Source organism: Callorhinchus milii, unplaced genomic scaffold (assembly GCF_018977255.1).
Source record: "Callorhinchus milii isolate IMCB2004 unplaced genomic scaffold, IMCB_Cmil_1.0 Scaffold17, whole genome shotgun sequence".
Lineage (NCBI taxonomy): Eukaryota > Metazoa > Chordata > Chondrichthyes > Chimaeriformes > Callorhinchidae > Callorhinchus > Callorhinchus milii.
The window spans coordinates 12,011,046-12,030,435 of NW_024704758.1; the positions used below are offsets into that span (position 1 = coordinate 12,011,046).

The 19,390-nt window shown below is 42.1% G+C and overlaps 1 protein-coding gene across 1 annotated transcript; it reads left to right on the top strand.

Moving 5' to 3' along the window:
* The first annotated feature begins 797 nt into the window (after positions 1–797).
* On the top strand, positions 798–2,048 carry fancf (FA complementation group F). Its single transcript, XM_007887680.2, has one exon. The coding sequence runs from the start codon at positions 809–811 to the stop codon at positions 1,811–1,813; it is 1,005 nt and encodes a 334-aa protein (XP_007885871.2). The 5' UTR covers positions 798–808; the 3' UTR covers positions 1,814–2,048.
* Positions 2,049–19,390: the final 17,342 nt, after the last annotated feature.

Consider the following 19,390-nt stretch of genomic DNA (forward strand, 5'->3'; position numbering starts at 1 on the left):
GATGGGTCCGAGCGTGTGCCGGACACAGGGGTGGGGAGGGAGGGGGTGGGTGGGGGTTGGGAAGCTGACCCCGGGATTGAAACCTCTGCTTTCAGAGCCTTGGGACATCCTCCTGGAAGTGAAAGGCGCCAATAATTACTGTAATATCCACGCAATTCGTTGCTCGGGGCCAAATCCCGACGGTCCCGGCAGCTCCACGGACTGTCTGGACAGGGCTGGAAGCCGCGAATACAGATGGGATCTGCGGTTAAAACGAAACCGATAACAACAACAAGAACAACAACCAGATTACATTCGTGTAGCGCCTTTCACGTCGAGAGGACATCCTTGTAAGGCGGGAAAAAAATATAGATATACACACGCACGCACACGTCTCCGAGCGCTTCACGGAATACGAGGTGCAGCGACTGTGGTGTTTCGTGGGCGCGGACGGACGGCGGTGCACGGGCGGCGCCCCCACAAACAGCCGTGGATCGAAGCGACCGAATTACCTGCCCCCCCCCCTCGCCCCCCGCGCGCGGTCTGGAGCTCCATCCCGCGGTCCCTCGGCCCTCGCTGCCTCCCTCGCCCTCCCCCCTTCGAGGCCGGTCTCAAGACCCTCGTCTTCGACCGCGCCTTCGGTCGCCCTCCCACCTCTCTGCCCCCCCCAATGCACGGGCTCCGTCCCCCTGACTGCCCAGCGCCTGGGGACGTCCCTCCCCATGTGAAAGGCGCTCTTATGAACGCCATTTTGTTGTTGTTGTTGTTGTGGGGGGGGAGAGGTGACGGTTGGTGGTGACGGTTGGTGGCGGCGGGTCACGTGCCGCCCATGGAGCGCGTGGCCGAGCGCGCGGAGCGTTTCTCCGAGGTGCTGGCGGTGGCGCGGGGCCCCTGGGCCCGGCACTGGGACGAGGCCGCCGCCCGCCGCGCTTTCCAGTGGGCCCGGTACCTGGAGCGGCTCCACGCCCGCCTCGCCGGCCAGCCCGCCCTCCGCCGGGCCCTCGAGCCGAAGCTGAGGGAGCGGCCGGGCCAGGCCCGGGGCCCCGGGCTGCCGCCGTTGGGTCGCCGCCCGCTGCGCTTCGACGAGCTGGGCGGCGGCGTGGAGGCGCTGAGGGTGTCGCTGCTGTGCAACCCGTCGGCCTCCCCCGCCGCCTTCCACCAGGCCGCCTCCTGCCCGCCGCGCCCCCCGCCGCCGCCTTCACCGGGCGGCCGGAGCAGCTGCGCCGGCCTCGAGGCCGCGCTCAGGACCAAAGCGGCGGCTCGGCTCCTGCTGGAGGCCTGGGACTCGGGTGCGGAGCGGCACGGCTCGGTGCTGGAGACGCAAGCGGAGCTGCTCCGGGAGCGACTGGAGGCGGGTTGGCCGACCGAGGAGGTGATGGAGGAGCGGCTGCTGCGGCCTAGTCTGTCCGGCGGTGAGGGCGATGGCGGCGGCGGCGGCGTGGAGGTGATGCTGGAGGCCGGCGGCGGCCCCGAGGAGCTGGCGCTGCGCTGGTTGCTGGGCCAGGGCTCGGCGCTGCTCCTCGCCCTCCCCGGGGACCTGCTGAGCCGCGCCGCCTCCCGCCACCCGCGCCTGGCGGCCGCCTACCTCGGCGCGCTGGCCCGCTGGGCCGAGACCATGCGCTACGAGGCCGGCAGCGGCCGCTGGCTTCACGAGTCGCCCGAGCGGGGCTGGGGGAGGCTGGTGCGGCGGCTCCGAGCTCTGCTGGAGGGGCCGCCGCCGGTCAGGGGGGCGGCGGAGGAGCTGCTGAAGTCCGGCAGAGCCGCGGACGGCGACTTCGACGTCTCGGGCATCAGCGTCTGGACGGACCTACTCCTGGCATTGAAGGCCATTTAAATCTCCCGCCCTTCCCTCCTCCTTCTTCCTCCTCCTCTCTTCCTCCATTCCTCCCTCCCTCCTTCCTTCCTTCCTTCCCCCTCAGTCGAGCCCATGGACTGCGTTCCGCAGTGCAGTTCTTGTCGTGGGTTGAGAGGCGCTTAGGCGGAAAAAGCTTCCAGATTCTGCTCACGAGTTGTATATAATTTGTTTTCTCTCGAAATGTGATTACATTACCAAATATCTCTCCCCTCCCCACCCTCCCCCACCCCCCGTTATCTGTTTGACATGGAGTTGAAATAAAAACTTCTTATATTGATAAGAGTTCGAGTCATGTAGTACAACAACAACAACAAAATTCCACGTGTGCAGAGCCTTTCAGGTTGGGAGGACTCCGCAACCATCGGTGTTTGGGACCCGAGCTGGTCCCGGGGTGGCGGAGGGCGGTGGCGGAGTGGGGGGGTGGGGGGGGGATGGAGGGACAGAAATGCCTGTCGTTTTAGCCATATTTCACTTTTTTCCTGAGAATTAAATGTTGTCCGAATATCCGCCGGAATGCCTTTTTGAAAGCAGCGGTTCGCGCCGAAAACTTGGCCGAACGTTCCCAGCGTTGTAGATTCGGATCGAGCGGCGTCTCTCCCCAAGCTGCGGCGCAAGTGCTGTTGCTAATGCATCGCTAAGCACGTCGGGAGGCACTTGCAGTGCTGAATACGTATTGCCTGTACGGTTAAAGAAATGATAGTTCCGAGAAAAATATGGAGCGATTCAAGAGAAAATCACGGAAGAATGAGCACTAAACCTGCTCAGACACCCTCATCGCTCCAAGACTCCTAATTTTATTTGAAATGCAATTTGGGAAATAATTCCTAACTGCAAGGCTCTTTGTTTCATTACTCTCTTTATTACTAAATGACATGCGTCAGAACCCAGCAAAACCAAAGAATAACTGTAATCTATTACATAAGCCGTAAAATGTTATTCGGGAGCTCTCTACCCTCTGCTTGTATCGCCCAATAAATAGCCAATAGGTGGTGTACAAGAGCAGTTTCCCTTAAATTATTTTCTGTAGAAACAGTTACCGTTTACTTGATACTTGCAATAATAATAATATAATAATAATAATCCTTGCATTTGATATAGCGCTTTTCACGTAGGGAGGACGTCCCAAAGCGCCTCACGGAACACACTAAAGTGAATTGACTGTATATTTGTGGGCGAACGCGGCAGCCAATTGCGCACAGCAATGTCCCACAAACAGTCGTAGATTGAAAATGACCAATTTATTATTGTTTTGTTTTTTTGGAGGGATTATTATTAGGCTCTGTGTGGAGTAAGGAAACTTGCCCGAGGTTTCGCCCTCTGCCTGGAATTGAACTCAGGTCTCTCACTTGCAAAGCGAGTGCTCTAACCACTGAGCTACAGGACTCCACAATAGTAAGATTGAGATCAGGAATTAATTTTGGATGAATAGGAAAGACCCACATTCCACATAATCAAATGCAAAATGTTTAACAGCCCGTGCTATTTATCAGATTGTTTTTATTCCCCAATATGAAACTCCTCAACATTTTGAAATTTTACAAAAGCGAAGGTTGGTGAATAAATATCCAATTCTATGATCATTTAGTTTTTCCGAATGGAAGCCACACTCACATGGCCTTTTTCTAACAGTTTTTTTTTAAAAAAAGTTAAGTCTTGGCGAAAGACATACTTTGAGTAAAATTAAGTTCATTTTAAATCAATAATTTTAATAATTTGAAAAATAAACTCTTTTCTACTATTTTTCCTTTCCCATCCCATTACAAGTGAGGTTCCCTCTAAAACATGGGTGGCCCATCCCAAAAGATGGCATCGGTGTATGTTTTATATGCCTGATCCAGACTTATCCATATGCGATGCTGTGTTCCTGAATTTGATTTCCTGATATCAATATTAATGGCTAATATACAACAAAACCTGCACATACACAAAGGGCTGTTTAGCATCTGAAAGAAGGTTCAGGTGAGATCCTTCATACATCAAACCTGAAGATTTTCAAATTTCCAGTATTTACAATTTTCTTTCATCTGAATGATTAATTTGCATGTGTTGAGCTAGCATGGAAAATGTGAGTATTGACTTGAAGTCTTACAGTTCAAAAATAGATTGTTCAGAATGAATTATTCATATGATGATGGTAATTGGAAAACCAAAAAATCTTTCCTGTAAATTTTATTTTCAGAATCAACTGATGTTGTTGATGTTTTCTAAACAGACTACTGAAATCCCAGTATTTGTAGAGTACTGTAGCTTAGACATTAGAGCACTCGCGTCACAAACCAGAGGACCTGGGTCTGATTCCTGGGCAGGGCGAAACGTTTCCTTACTCCACACGCCTCTGTTTATCTCGCAGTAAGTAGGAACCCGGATGTTAGTTGATTTGTGGATCGCTTTTCCGGGGATGATAACTCCTTCAAAAAAAAGTTGGTCACTCAATTTATGACTGGGACACTGCTGTGTGCATTTGGCTGCCGCGTTTCACCCACAAAATATACAGTCAATTCACTTAACAGTATATTTTGTGATGTCTCGAAGACATGATAAGCTGCTATATCAAATGTAAGGATCATTATGAAGTCTTGTATAACGGCCTATTAGGGCAGTGTCAACAAGCTGTTCTGAAATCATAATTAAACAACTTGTATAAATGTTAACTGGCACAGTTTTAAACAGAGTTCTTCATTATTCATTGTTGAATGTACAGAATTAATTTCTAATTGTATTAGCAACACATGCAAATGAGTTGGGTAGAACCCATTGATTGCTGTCAGTTATTAACAGCATGTGATCAATCACCAAATCATTAGTGTGGGACCAAGGTCGTCCATCAGCAACTTAATGTCACGAGAGACTGAACTTGTCATTCTCCTTGTTCCAAAAGATAAAATGTCACTGTGACAAAATTTTAAATGTTAAGAGATGAAAATGAACACATTCAGCAATCCATCTGTCAGTGAATCGAGTATTTATGCATGGCTGAGTTCTGAATTAATTGATACACTTGCTTGCGTGCTAAACAACAGGCCAGTTGTTTTATTTAAAATCTCCAATATTTAATTTAGGACATTATCAAAACATTCTGTTATCATTTTAACAATATCAGCTTTGCAACATATTTTGATGGGATTAGCACTATCATGTAGTGTGTTGGTGATAATCTATATTTATAGGTAATGTTGGCAGAAATAATAATAATAATATTATTAATAATAAAGAAATACAAACTTGCATTCAAATGGTGGAATTGACATCTGGGACCAAGAAAAATTTTGATCTGTATTCATCTCAACTCTACAAGTATCCTTGTGAACTTGCAAATAGAGGAAATGCTTCATCTCAATATTTAAGCGTTTTGTTTCAGTATTTATCTAGAAAGTGCTTTTATTTTAATTTAGGTGCAAAACATCAAATTAGTGCTGTCTTGTGGTTCAATGTAAAATCAACATCCGCCGGAGCCAGAGAAAATTGGAGGTCCAGTGTTCAATGCCTTTTGGGATGAAAGTAGTTTGATACAGAACAACTACACGTGGATTCACACGTTTGATTCCAAATATCTGATCGTGGTTTGCTGAAGGAGACACTTGGGAACTTTACTCGAGGGAAGGACATTGGGGAGTGGAGCAGTTCTGTGCTGCTGTCATGCACCTCCTGGTGGATGGTTACAGAGTCACACTGTCAGAGCAAAACAGCACCTGCTTGGCTTCTCGATCAGGAATTGTGCATGGATTAGTGACCCAAATAATAACAACAACATGCATTTATATAGCTCCCTTCATACGGGGTAGCGTCCCGGGGTGCCGAATTCTTAATGCTGTAAATTGTATTAAACTATCATGCATGTTTGAAACTCCTACTGCTATAGTTAGAGAAGATGATGTTGAAAATGGTATGCCATGTGTTTTTTTTCCAGTGAACAGTGTTAGATGAGCGCATCTGCTGTTGTCTTAACACAAAGGTACAAGGCAGTTGGCGAATAAACAACACAGATTCATGTGGATATGAATGAGAAAGAATGATGAACCTTTTGAATGTGACCCTTTGACAGAACTGGAATAATGAGCCTGAACAACAACAACAACATTATATTTGTAGAGCGCCTTTCACGTCGGGAGAACATCCCAACATGCTGGACCGACAGAGTTACGGACCCGAGCTGAGGGTAGGGGTGGGGGAGGGTGGAGGGCAGGGGGGAAGCAGGGAGCTCAAAAGCATGGTCGAAGAGGAGGGTCTTGAGATGGGACTTGAAGGTGGCGAGGGAGGGGGAGAGATGAAGAGACTGCGGGATGGAGTTCCAGAGGGTGGCGGCAGCATGGCAGAAGGCCCGCCTGTCAATAGTGGGGCGAGTGAGGCGGGGGACGTGAAGCAGGCCGGAGTGAATAAGATGGTAAGGGGATAGGAGGTCGGAGAGGTAGGGGGGAGCAAGACTGTGGAGGACTTTGAAGGTGAGAGTCAGGATCTTGAACTGTATGCTTTGTGTGATGGGAAGCCAGTGGAGTTGGGCATGGATGGGGGTGATAGGATCGTGGAGCCTAGTGCGGGAGGGGACACGGGCTGCAGAATGCTGGATGATCTGCAGCCTGTGGAGGGAGGAGTTGGGGAGGCCGACCAGCAATGAGTTTGTTTAGTCGAGCCTCGATGTAATGAAAGCATGTAAAAAAGCCCTTTAGAGGACTGCCTTGGATAAGGATAAAGTTAGCAACTAAACACAACAGGAAGAAGTTCAAGGTTCTATTAACTACACTCAAAATGGTTGGGGCAGTTAGTGTTGTGTGTCCCACCTCATTAGATTAAGCAACTATTTTTGATAACAACTGGTAGCCTTGGAATTCAAACTATTTGCCACTAAGGTATTACATTATAAAATCTGAGTGACTTATAAATGGTGAATTTTTTTTTGTAATTCTCTTAGCAGAAAAAACAATAGAGCAATCATTCAGAAATGTCACATATTACTAAGTCTTTTACAGCTTGTTAATTTAAAGAGACAGTTCGAGGCATTTAGCTATGTTTATCCATAAAGGAAGGCAAAACAACAATAAGTGATTATATATTATAACTACTGTATTTCTAATTTAATACAATATAAGAATCTTTAACCCATAATAAAATGTGCATAACTGCAAATTTGATGTTTGTTGCAGTCCAAAGTTGCAACTGTATATATTACTGTAAAGTGGGCAGTCAGACTTGCTTACTTGTTCCACAGTCTGTTAGGCTGAGAATCCCTTAAAAGACAAACGTTGACCCATAAATGGTTCCTGGGTTAGATTTGTCTGGATCCACTTCCTTTTGTTTCCTTGGCATGACAGCAAAAAGCAATGTCTAGAAACAAACCATATGCATTAGTGCGTCAAAAAACAAAATTATTTTCTGAGTGTTAAAGCACAGTAACACTGCCTCACAGGTACATTAAATCTGGCCCATCATGTGCTAATTGGACTCCGAAATTAATTATTCATTATCAACAAGATCAATTAAAGAATCTACAGGATTCATTTTCCCAAGCAACAGACAGATGGTAGCATCAGGTATCGCCATGGCGACACCATCTATGAGCAACCAATACTTTAAACAGGACCGGTGGCACATTTGTACATCAAGCAGTGAATGTGCAAATTGGTCTCATGTGGATGGGAGCCATTTTATCACAGTGATTAATACTTCCAGCCAGACTCGGATGCACAATTAGAAGTGGATGCAGATCCCCAACCATGCATACATTCCACCCTCATTATAACAGTCCTAGGGAAGCCAAGCAGTTTTGTGTTATAATGAGAAGCACCATACAAAATGTCAGATAATCCAGAATAAAACCGAACATCAAAAATCTCAGGTGCTAAAGTCTTGCATTGCAAATAACTTTGAGTCTTCATAACCCTTTGAATGCTGAAAATACATCTTACAGTTCTGTACAGCAAGCAGTGATGCATTTGTACCTGATTCTTTTATTTAATGTTCAGTTTTTGTAAAAAAAAACTTCTTGCAAAATGTATAAATTCAGATAGTTTTCAAGTGCTGAAATACATATTAGCATTCAGAAAAGGACCTTCTCATGGAGTATTTGAAAAACTGCCTCATTTAATTCATTTTGCGATATAACCTATTGTATTGTCTGTGGGATAGTAGTGGCTGATGACGTCCTTCAGCTAGATGTTCTCTTCTTGGGAGACCATTCACTGAAAAGGCAGAAAGAGTGAAATATTGAACACAAAGCAGAGAACAAGAAATAACCTCATTCCAAGATGCGCACCCAAAAGTGACGAGCTTTGTGAATTTACAATAATACGTTCAAAAACATTTAATATCCCTGCAATATGGAATATAAAGCATTGGCTTATCCTCTCTGTCTTAAATCGTTGCAAAAGCTCCAGCCACGAACAGCAAAAATAAGACAGCAGACGGACACATCAGAAACAGCAAGCTTGGTAGAAGTGGGAAATACTAACCAGAATGAAGTTTGGATATGCGGTAACTGATGATTGCTGTTTTGGGTTGACGTTACTCGCACAGTTTATAAATGCATCAAAAATTCTTGATTTTTGCTGCAATTTGTAATTCACTCCTAGGCACCTATGATTCTCTGTATATTCAATTGTAGTTCAATTGAGAGATTCATTCTATGCATAATATATCCTTCACTGGTGAAATCAACTGGATTTGTTAATAATGAAATGAAATCAAGAGGTTTCACTGGGTGTCACTTGCAAGAGAAGTCTTACGATTTGCGCCCTTCAACAGAATTCATTTGGGGTTAAATTGTTTCTTAACATAGAGATAGTGTATCCTCTGCGTTTCAAAAATCCCCTGCCAAAAATTGCCACTGTAGTGAGCTGCATTATTCATGAAAATATGATTGACTGCAACTGCATGTTCTGCAGGTTTTCATTAATGATACATTGCTGATATTTAGCCTTTGAGCGCATGCTCAGTCACAGAACCAGCAGCGTTCTGATTTTTAATCAAGCTTTGTGCCTCATCCTTCAGTATAAAATACAACAATCTGCCATTAATTACTCATCAAGCAGCTGTTGGAAATGGACCTTCAGCGCAATGAAATGCTTACTTCTGATGTGCTGAAGGAGCTAGGGAATTAGAAGCATATTATTGTGCTCCAGCAAACTGAATGGGTCACCTGCCCTGAAGGAATATTGGAATAATAAAATATCCAACCTGCATGTCAGAAAGCTGCCGCATTCAAGGCTTACTGTCAAACGTCTGTCTCAGTCAGTGTCATTTAGCTACTGTCTTCATTTCTTCTGAGCTTTGGCATCCAGGTGAAGCAAATCCTTCAAAAAAAGGAGTTGTTTTCAAAAGATATGATGACAATAAATAATCTTTGCATTTGATATAACGCCTTATCACATTGTCAAAATGTCGCAACATGTTTCACAGGATTTACTGTAGAGTGGTGATTGTGTATTTTGTAGGCAAACCTTATTTCAATATAAAGATCAAATATGTTCAAATATGATCTTTATTCTATAAAATATTTTATACTAGTATTAATGCGATCATTTCAATCTGGGGGCTGCTATAATTTGAAGATGAAAACTTTTCAGCAAAAATTATTCTATATATATATATATGAGCAAACTTGTTGACTTATTTTCTAAACGTGTTGAAGATGTGGTCGCACATGTCCTGTGATAAGAGTTTCAGTCCTAATTCTTTTCAGTTGTATGATATTTAAGGAGTACTTTTAGAAGTACATTTCAGGCCATCGTTCCATCTAATGGTAAACAATTTTAAAAGTCTAACCCTAGCTGATCATTTCACATTTTTTAGAACCAGATTGCACAGTGGAACAGAAGAAAAGCACCTTATTAGTCGCTATTGATGACCTTTCAGGTTAGACATGGTTGCAGTTGGTGCTAAATCTCCTTTTAAATCAATCCATTCTAATTTCCAATTCAAATCAATAGGAAATTAAGCATCGGAAGTGTAAATGGAGAAAGACCAATAATTTACTATTAAAGAAAAAAATCACAGATAAAATTATACCATCATATTTAAACTTAGGCACTTAGCAGTATGCATTCCTAATTTTTAAAATATATTTTGCAACATTCGGGAGTCTGACCAGATATTTCAAGGGAGATTTGTGCTGATTTAAGGGCAACTGTAAGAGTGCTAAAACTAACAGTGGTGCTGTGTGAGTCAGAGAAAAATAGCTAAGGTTCCAATCACAATGTCCTCAAATCAATTAATTCCACAAGGACATAAAGGTGATTTGAAACATAAAGGTATCTGAAAATATTTTATTAGGCATTCTTCGGTACTCAATAGTCTCAACGCATAAAACAAGTACAGTAAATATGCCATGTGGTTTAACCCAAGTATAGGAAAGTGACCATCTGAAGTTTTATCAGCAATCCCTTTCTGATAACGTTAACTTCATGCAGTTCAGGACTGGTTTTCAGCAAAACATAGCTGATACAGTGTTTGGTGAAGGGATAATCCAAGGTACTATTATTTATTTCCGTGCAGCTGTTCTTTCGACCATTGTTGCTACAGTCCTGTAGCTCAGTGGTTAGAGCACTCGCTTTGCAAGCGAGAGACCTGAGTTCAATTCCAGGTCAGGGCGAAACCTTGGGCAAGTTTCCTTACTCCAGACGACTAATAATAATCCCTCCAAAAAAACAAAAGAATAATAAATTGGTTATTTTCAATCCATGACTGTTTGTGGGACATTGCTGTGCGCAATTGGCTGCCCCGTTCGCCCACAAATATACAGTCAATTCACTTTACAGTGTGTTCTGTGAAGCGCTTTGGGACGTCCTCCTGACGTGAAAAGCGCTATATCAAATGCAAGGATTATTATTATTATTATTATTATATGAGCAGATGAGATGGAAGGGAATAACCTCTACAGGAAGGAAAGATTCAGAAAGTGGATAATCAACCCATCAAACCCTTAATTGTTTTATGGACTACTAAAGAGGTTAATAGACCCATTGAAAGACAAAAGATCCTTCACAAGTAACTAAAAAATGCTATCATTGGCACTGCAGGTAACACACCCCACAACACTGTAAATTATCAACTCGATGAAAGATGCTGGCACCCACTGCTTATAATGTTAAAACCTGGGAAAGGGGCAGTTACCATTTTACTTTAAAAAATACCATGAGAAAAACTTTGGCTATTTCTGGTAGGATTTTATAGTCATTCATGTTTTTATTGAAGAGAAGGGATAATTATAGAGGATGTACAAACTCTGACCCCAAACCTCTGGACCATACTTCACAGTTATCATCTCTGACTTGTTCAAATTGCCATGGGAGTGGGCTGAAACTTTGCATTTGACCCTGCCCGGCAGAACTGTCTCAGTGCAAAATAAAAGCTCCAGAACAATGTGAGCTGATGGGCTTGTGGTACATGGCAAATAATAGTAGACAGCATTTCTCATTTTACACTGGACGTCAGGATTCCAACTTATGCACAAATTCAACAATGTTATCCAGGGAACAGGTCTTTGGACAGGCTGCTATTTTCAGCATTCACGTGGGGTGATGTTTCTTGTCCTATCCAGTTTCTGAAGATTTAGATGCACCTCAAATAACCCATTAAAATCACAAGCCCCATAGAATATTTGATTTGGTTTCACTGCAATAAAAATAAGATGCAATTTGAAGACACGGTCAAAGAAGAGGGTCTTGAGATGTGCCTTGAAGGAGGCAAGGAGGGAGTGAGGCAAAGGGAATGTGGGATGGAAATCCAAAGGGTGGGGTTGGAGAGGCTGAAAGCCCCACTGCCGATGATGGGGCGGGCCAGGCGGGGAACGTGAAGCGGGCCGGAGCCTGCTGAGTGGAGACAGCAGACAGATACGGGAATAATATGCACTCATAAAGATTATTTATCAACAGTAGTTTACAGCGGTATATGTTGTAATTCTATAATTAATGTATGGAAAGGCTAGATTGCAATAGAGTGATATGATAAAAGCTCTAGAAATGAAGCTGACTATACAACTCACACATACTTCAGACACTCTCACTGTCACACCTCCTCTTCTGTTCCTAACATTTGAAGCAAAAGAAACTGTGAAATAAATGAGAATGTTTAGTAGTTTGTAGCTCAAGAAAATCAATTTAAAACATTGGTGTGTTTGCCCTTGCAGCGTTTGCCCTTACTTATAGAGATCGGATTTTCCTTCCAAGGACAATTTTTAATCTATGGAAATATTTCAATTCAGTGATAGAAAATGAAATAGGAGACTCTAACAATGAGGCACAAAGACTTGGGGAATTCTGAGTAACACAAGTATTTCTTAAAAAATAATAAAAAATAATCCTTGCATTTGATATAGCACTTTTCACGTCTTCGAGACGTCTCAAAGCACTTCACAGAATATGCTGTAAAGTGAATTGGCTGTATATTTCTTCCAGCCTAATATTGGAATATTCAACTTTTATTCAGTATTTTTTATTTTTTTTTAGAGCAGATGTTAAAGAACAACTGTGGTTCTGAAAGGATTAAATGAGAATGAGATCTTGAATGTTATTTTGATCACGCTCTGTGGATTATTATGGAAGCTAACTCAGGTTAATAATTTTTAATCCTTGCATTTGATATAGCGCTTTTCACGTCGGGAGGACGTCCCAAAGCGCTTCACAGAATATACCGTAAAGTGAATTGACTGTATATTTGTGGGCGAACGCGGCAGCCAATTGCGCACAGCAGTGTCCCACAAACAGTTGTGGATTGAAAATGACCAATTTATTATTGTTTGGGTTTTGGAGGGATTATTATTAGACTTGTGGAGTAAGGAAACTTGCCCAAGGTCTCGCCCTGCCTGGAATTGAACTCAGGTCTCTCGCTTGCAAAGCGAGTGCTCTAACCACTGAGCTACAGGACTCCACTTGTGGTTGTGTGAGGATTTGGCATGAATGGCCTGAATTGCTTGGTAGCCTCAGAAGAGGCAGAAGTTATTAAAATATTAATACTGTCAAAGGAGAGAGGCAGAATGAAACAGCTACAACAGCTGAGCCTCTGCTCTACTCTCGGGACCTCCCCTCCCCCTAACACACACACGCATAGCACAGGCCCAAGCATGCTCCAGCTCCAAAAACAAATTTAATTTATTAGTCAAATTTACAGCAAATAGATAATCTCTGTCTCAGTAATGAACCTGACATGAAACATGTGTCCTCTTGAAGAGCTGGTAACTGTGATTGCAGGAAAGAAGCTACTTTCCAGTGACAATCCTTACAGCAGTGCTCAGAAACCTCGCCTCCACCAACCCTATTCGAGAAAGCCTTCGATTTCAAATTCCTCATCGAGTAGAACCCTTTCCAATTAAAACAACGCCACTGCAGTTCTGTGTACTTTTATGGTTCTCTGTCTGCATCTTGTTTCATATAAATCCCTTGATTTTTGCTGGTGGAAAGAATTGCACGATGCCAGTGTCTCAAGGGAAGTTGAGAATTTTTTTGCATCTAGAATAGGTTCATCTTAAAAGGCTTTGCACTTGTCAAAGCAGGTTATTAAAATGCGTTCGCCTCACTGCTCTGGGGCTCAGCAGAAATGCATTCATCACACTGTAGGGAATGTTTCTCATTTAATCATTTAATTTTAGCATATTGTTTGTATACGGCAGTCAAAAATAGAAATTTATTTAAACATCAGCAGATGGCATCGGATGCTGGGTTAATCAGTTTATAATAAGTGGAATTTTGAAAAATCCAACCAAAAAAATGAATGTAACCTTCCATAATCTGGTAAGAATTGTCACTGAATATCACTGATAATTGGTGTGTCAGTAATATGTGATATATAAGTAACGATGCAATCATGACGCACGAGTATGCTTCTCAATAGGTCCTGATATGCAAAGTTTGGAATCCCAACTGGGAAACTGGGGTTGAAATCCCAGGCTTGACAAACATCTACACAAAAGCTGGTATGAAGGAAGAAAGGAAAGGTGAGGTGGGTGACTTGGAAATTTCTTTTATCTTCAAAGTGGAACTCCACTGGGCCACAAGAGAATGGTGATGAATAATGTAGCACCTTTCACATCGGGAGGATGTCTCAAAGCACTTCACAGGATTTATTGAAAGTATAGTGACTGTGTATTTTATAGGCAAACACAGCAGCTAATTGACCCACAGCATTGTCGCACAACCAGAATTTCAGCCTATTTTAAATGGTTGATGTTCTTCATTCGTGGTTGAAATGGAGCAGCAGCTGTAAAAAAAATACTGCATTTCTCCATCCACTAGAGAGCAGCACACAATCGAGGCTCGTTCACTTTAACAAGTTTTCAAATCTTTTTTTCTGTTGATTTATTCTGTTTGAATGCAGGTGAAAATTGGGACCTCAGTGTGAACAAACGAGAGTGCTTTACTCTTGAGGATTTTGAGAGTTTGTACTCTTCTGTGGAATATTTAATTTAAGACGTGAATTTCAACCTTGAAGTATCGGAAATGATAAATAGTGCCCAGCACATGTCTGTCTTACATATATGACCGTCAGATGGGAATGATAAATTGGATCCGCACTGTCTTGTACCACTTTGGTTGGTATTTATCTGGATTTCACTCCACTGTAACATACAATCACTTATCGCCCCAACATCTTGCTGTATAGCAAAGTGAAGGTTGTGACGGCATCGAATGAATGCAATCGCATGAGCCTTAACTAGAGTGGTTCATGAGGTATTTTATTCAACAGCCTTTCATGAATCTTCATTTTACAGATCCTGTGAAACAAATTGCTTCTTGTGTTGTTTTGGCTCCTTTGGTTACAGTCTTGCCTCTGGGTCAGAAGGTATGGATTCAATCTCCATTGTCAGGACTTGAGTTTATAGTGCTGGGCGAGATGCTGCCTTTCAAGAGAGACATTAAAACCTGATTCTGTTAAAGAAGATTTTAACCATCCTATGACACCATTCATAAAGAGAAGAGAGTTTCTTCTGGCCAACAATCCTCCAGGTTAACAGTTACTATACTTAACAGTGATTTAAGAAAGAAAAACAGTTAAGTGATTGTGTGTTACAGTGGAATGAAGCCTGAATACATAACAACCAAATTAAATTTGGAACTTTTTGTTAAGAAAGAAAAGCAGTTTCTATGTTATGACCGAATTGAAGAATTTGCCCCAATTCTGCATGATCGTGAATTTCGAGTCAAAACCATCTTAAGGCTAAGACTAGATGAATCTCGGGCTCTAGTTTCTTCGACACCAACAGGATTTTCTTTGACACCATGAGCGTTTACTTTATGAGCATTTCCCACGACAGTAAAGAGAAAATTGATTGAAATAAATTATCACATAGCTGCCTGTCACAGTATATTAGCAGGCCCTTTTGAAAAACGCTCTTCCCCAGCTAAAATCGATGCTTCGTCCATTGCTCTTTAAAAGTAAATGTTGCACGAGGAAAGGTCAGAGACAGAGTGAGAAGAATCTCCCAGAGCTCATCATGTGCTTCCCAAGGCCCAGGTTCACATGGCAACAAATGAACTCACCAGCCTCACACGCAAGCGGGTTTCAACATCGATTTTTCTGAGCTACACGCAGCAGACGCTCATTATGCAGCCGAGCTGAGAGCTGATCAATGGGAGCAATGGCTTCAATGGCCAACCTTTTCAGCTAAGCTACCCTGTCTCCTCGTGGTGCAGACTTTGTTTCACTGTCGCTGTGACCTGCACAGCAGAAGCATCTCCCGACTCGCTGGCAAGAAATCAAAATGAGGACTAGTGGCACCTGAGATACACATTTTCAGGCAGATTGGTTTAGGTCTCCTGGAAGACCGTTGTTACTCCAATCAATTTCACAATTATAGGTTACAACAGCAACAACAACTTGCATTTATATAGCATGCTTCACGCAGGTAGCATCTCTGAGTGCTTAAAGATTAATATTATAGTTAATATGGATATTAATGTAGCAAAAGTGAAACCGTTTTGCTTTTTTTTTGTATCTTTATAACTTCTAATTACGTGAAAACATCTCAAATCACTTTGTATGTAATTACTGCCAAGTGTAGTGACAGTTTTTGTCAGCAAATGCGCAGATGTTTCTGGCAACAAGTTCTAAACAATCAGCCGTGAGGTGAATAACCAATTTATGTAGGGGATCGTTGACCAGGACACGGGGTGGGTGAAATTCTATTCTTTTAGTGTCATTTGGGATGTTTAAAGTTCACCTAAAAAAGTAGAGATGGCAATCTTCATTTAATGTCTCCTCCGAATGATGGTGCCTGAACGGATGTTTTTACTGTGTGGGTGTGAATTGAAAGCACATTCTCCAGGTTCTGTCAGGAACAGGTTTCAGTGGCATAGGTGTGGCCTGAACTCTCATATTGCACGTTTGCCACCAAATTATTGTCAATAGTAAGAGGGAAGCTAAAAAATATAATCTCATCTAATTTCCCAACTTCTCTTCAGGCATCATGTCATGGAGGCATCTCAAAGCACTTCACAGGATTTTACTGTGAAGTATAGGTGACAGTGATATCAGTGATAGCACTCATCAAAAGACTTATTTGGTGCTGTAACTTTCAAAGGAGAGTTACTTTTAACTTGATCCAATTGTAATATAATAATAATAATAATCCTTGCATTTGATATAGCGCCTCATCACGTCATTGAGACGTCTCAAAGCCCTTCACTTTGAGGGACACACTTGTTATCCTATATTTGTTTTAAACATACCAGAGCTTACAAAATAATACCCAGTGATATTTTACCAAATATAACTTTAGGATGTGATTCAAATTCTGATCACGTCACTCCGATCCTTGTTTGAGGCAATGACATCACTTTTGATGTGATAAGAACAAAGGTATTGTCAAACAAAGACAAGAGTTATCTGGGTCATTGAATGATATGTAGCCATACGCTATCTTGTCCTTTGAGCATCAGAAATTCTTATTTACAGCTTTCAAAGCAAATCCTTCTGTCGAAACAGAGCCACAAATATAGTCTTGTGTGGGTTTTTCATGTTGAATATGCGGAACTCTTAAAATATATGGAAACAATCAACGCATTGTGAACTAAAAATAAAGAGTGAGCAAAAAGAGACTGTTACGGCAGTATGGTTGATGCACGTTGTAGCACAGGTGCAGTGCAGTAATTTATGCCAAAAGGTGGTTGTGACGTCTTAGCTTCAAGATTTTCCTCAGGTACAAGCTGCAAAGAGAAAAGAGGAAAGTGAGCAGAGCATTGAGATTAATGGAGACATGGGTCCAAATGCAAATAATCTGATGATGAAAGTTTTTTTTTATCCTTTTATGTTTCACAACTAGATGCAGAAAGGGTACATCAAACTGTAACCTGCCAAACCTTTTGTGCAAAGCTGTCGAACTTGATGAGGAATCGACAATTTTACAAATTGAAAATGTACATTATATTTTAATTACTTTTGTCTTTATTTGATTAAGAGTTAGCCTAGACATATGAAGTATGCTAACAGACCTTTCTGCCTCACAGAGAAATATTAACATTAGACGAAAACTTGTTCCAATTACTACTGATACAGTTTGGCAGTTTATTTTGCTGCTTGAAATAGAGCATCTTTAGGTGGAATTTTACTTTCTTCACACCTCTCGCCTCACCTCAGAAACTAAAAGGAAGTCTTATTTGCAAAATTAGATCATCAGAATAAGGCTACCAGTCAGCAATAAAAGCAGATGTTGGGATTCAACTGGGGGAATTTTTTGTAAGTGAGTTCTCGTGATGTGAAGTGTAGCACTGAAGCCTTCAGAATAAACCTGTCGTTTGATAGAGATATGATTCACGTCTGACATTCAGAGCACGTCTCCTCTCCACTGCACACGCTGAGGAGTAGATGTGATTCCAAAAATTTACTGGGGTTTTGGCCTGGCTGTTTGTCATCGCCCTGTTGACACCTTTAGATGCGGGAGCCAAAATCTCTCTGTTATTAAGATTCCACAACATAAGGACAACAAAGAGACCATTGCACCCAGTTTGCATTGGTGACAGCACCCTCTCTCCCCCCCCCAACCCCCCACCCCCAAAAGGAGAACAAAAATTGTATTTATTCTTTATTCAAAAATTGTTTGATGCTTCCTTTTCAGGAGGATACAAGAATTAAAACACCAACTTGGTAAATTGCTTAACGTGCTGCCTCAAATCCAAATTCAATTTAAAATCTCATCCAGCTCACAATAAATCGCAGCTGAAGAGAGGATGAGCAGAGACAGACGCTCCTGCTAGAGCCTGGTGTGTAAATATTACAACTGTGCCATGCTGCTGGATTGGCAACAAACACAGATAGTTTCCTCAATGGTATCAGTAACCCACGGTTAATAGAAAAGTCACCGGTTTAAGTAAGAAATCAAGTTTGTGGAACTTGAAATTCTCTTTCGCTCATATTTAAACGATTGCTGCATTAAGTGTGGTTGAATACTGCTGAAAGTGAAATTCACCATGTCCAGCTTCATCAGATCAAACACACCAAAAATCTGCCTGAAAAGAAACAACACAGATTTAGAATCATCATCATACCTACCTACGATCATCATACCTACCTACTGTGTGTCAGTGTCTTGCTCCAAATTTAAGTCCTGCAGTGAGACCTGCAGAGAGGAACTAATAGGATGGTTAGCTCTTTTATTAGTCAGGAATTTCACCACCAGTAAGGTGCTGATGAGCAAAGCTTTGTGCCCCTCACTAATAATAAAGAGAGCATCGGATACAACATTTGGTACAGTAAACCTGATTGCTTAATTTAAAAAAGAACATAAAATATTCAGGCGTGCAGAGTTGGTGAAAAAGAAAATGTCTACGTGATTTACTTTTGTGTGTAAAGTATGTTATCTTTGAGTCTTCAATCTAGTGAATGAATTTGCATTGAAGCAATACAGTTTCTGTCCAGGTTTGCTCTCGAATCTCTACTTTTTGAATGCATTCCACTCATTGAAGCACCACTGTGCCTCTTTCAGCTCCATCTTTTTATCTTTTTTGGGCTCAGGACGTAAGGAAGGGGGAGGGTGTTATGTGTATTTTAAGTTCAGTATGCGAGGATGGGGATGAGCACTGAATAACTAAAATCTAATTTAAATGCGATCAAGTGCATTTTATTGCCAAGTAATTGTTTTTACCCTGGTCCCTTTTCCACTGAGGGTACAAAGTTATTTGGTAGTTGGTGGGTTAATGTATCATACCACCGTTGACATTCAGAGGAAATTCACAGCACACATGGGCTATCTGGTCTCTTGATGTCAGCTCCCCTTGTATTGAATAAATGCAGTATGATTGTAATTAGTGAAAAGAGTACTGGGAGATCTTACTGTCAGCATCGAATGATTCATTTACCCAGCTGAAAAATAGAGGGATACTATTATTCTACCTCTTTTCCTAGATACAAAAAAGCTGGAGAATAACATTTTAATAGAGACAAAGAGGAAAATGACTGTAAATTCTCCTGGGAGAATGGTGCATGCATTATTTATGGCTCGATCTGATGGAAAGAGCAGAAAGTAGGCAAATGAAGTTCCCACAAATCGTAATCGCAATGCACATTCCTTGGTACAAACTGTTTTACTTTATGCATTTACTGAACAACTAGGTGGGTATAAAAGAGTGTTAGAATACA

Excerpts from the sequence above, each read along its gene's own strand:
- fancf (XM_007887680.2), top strand. The coding sequence starts at position 809 with ATGGAGCGCGTGGCCGAGCGCGCGGAGCGTTTCTCCGAGGTGCTGGCG.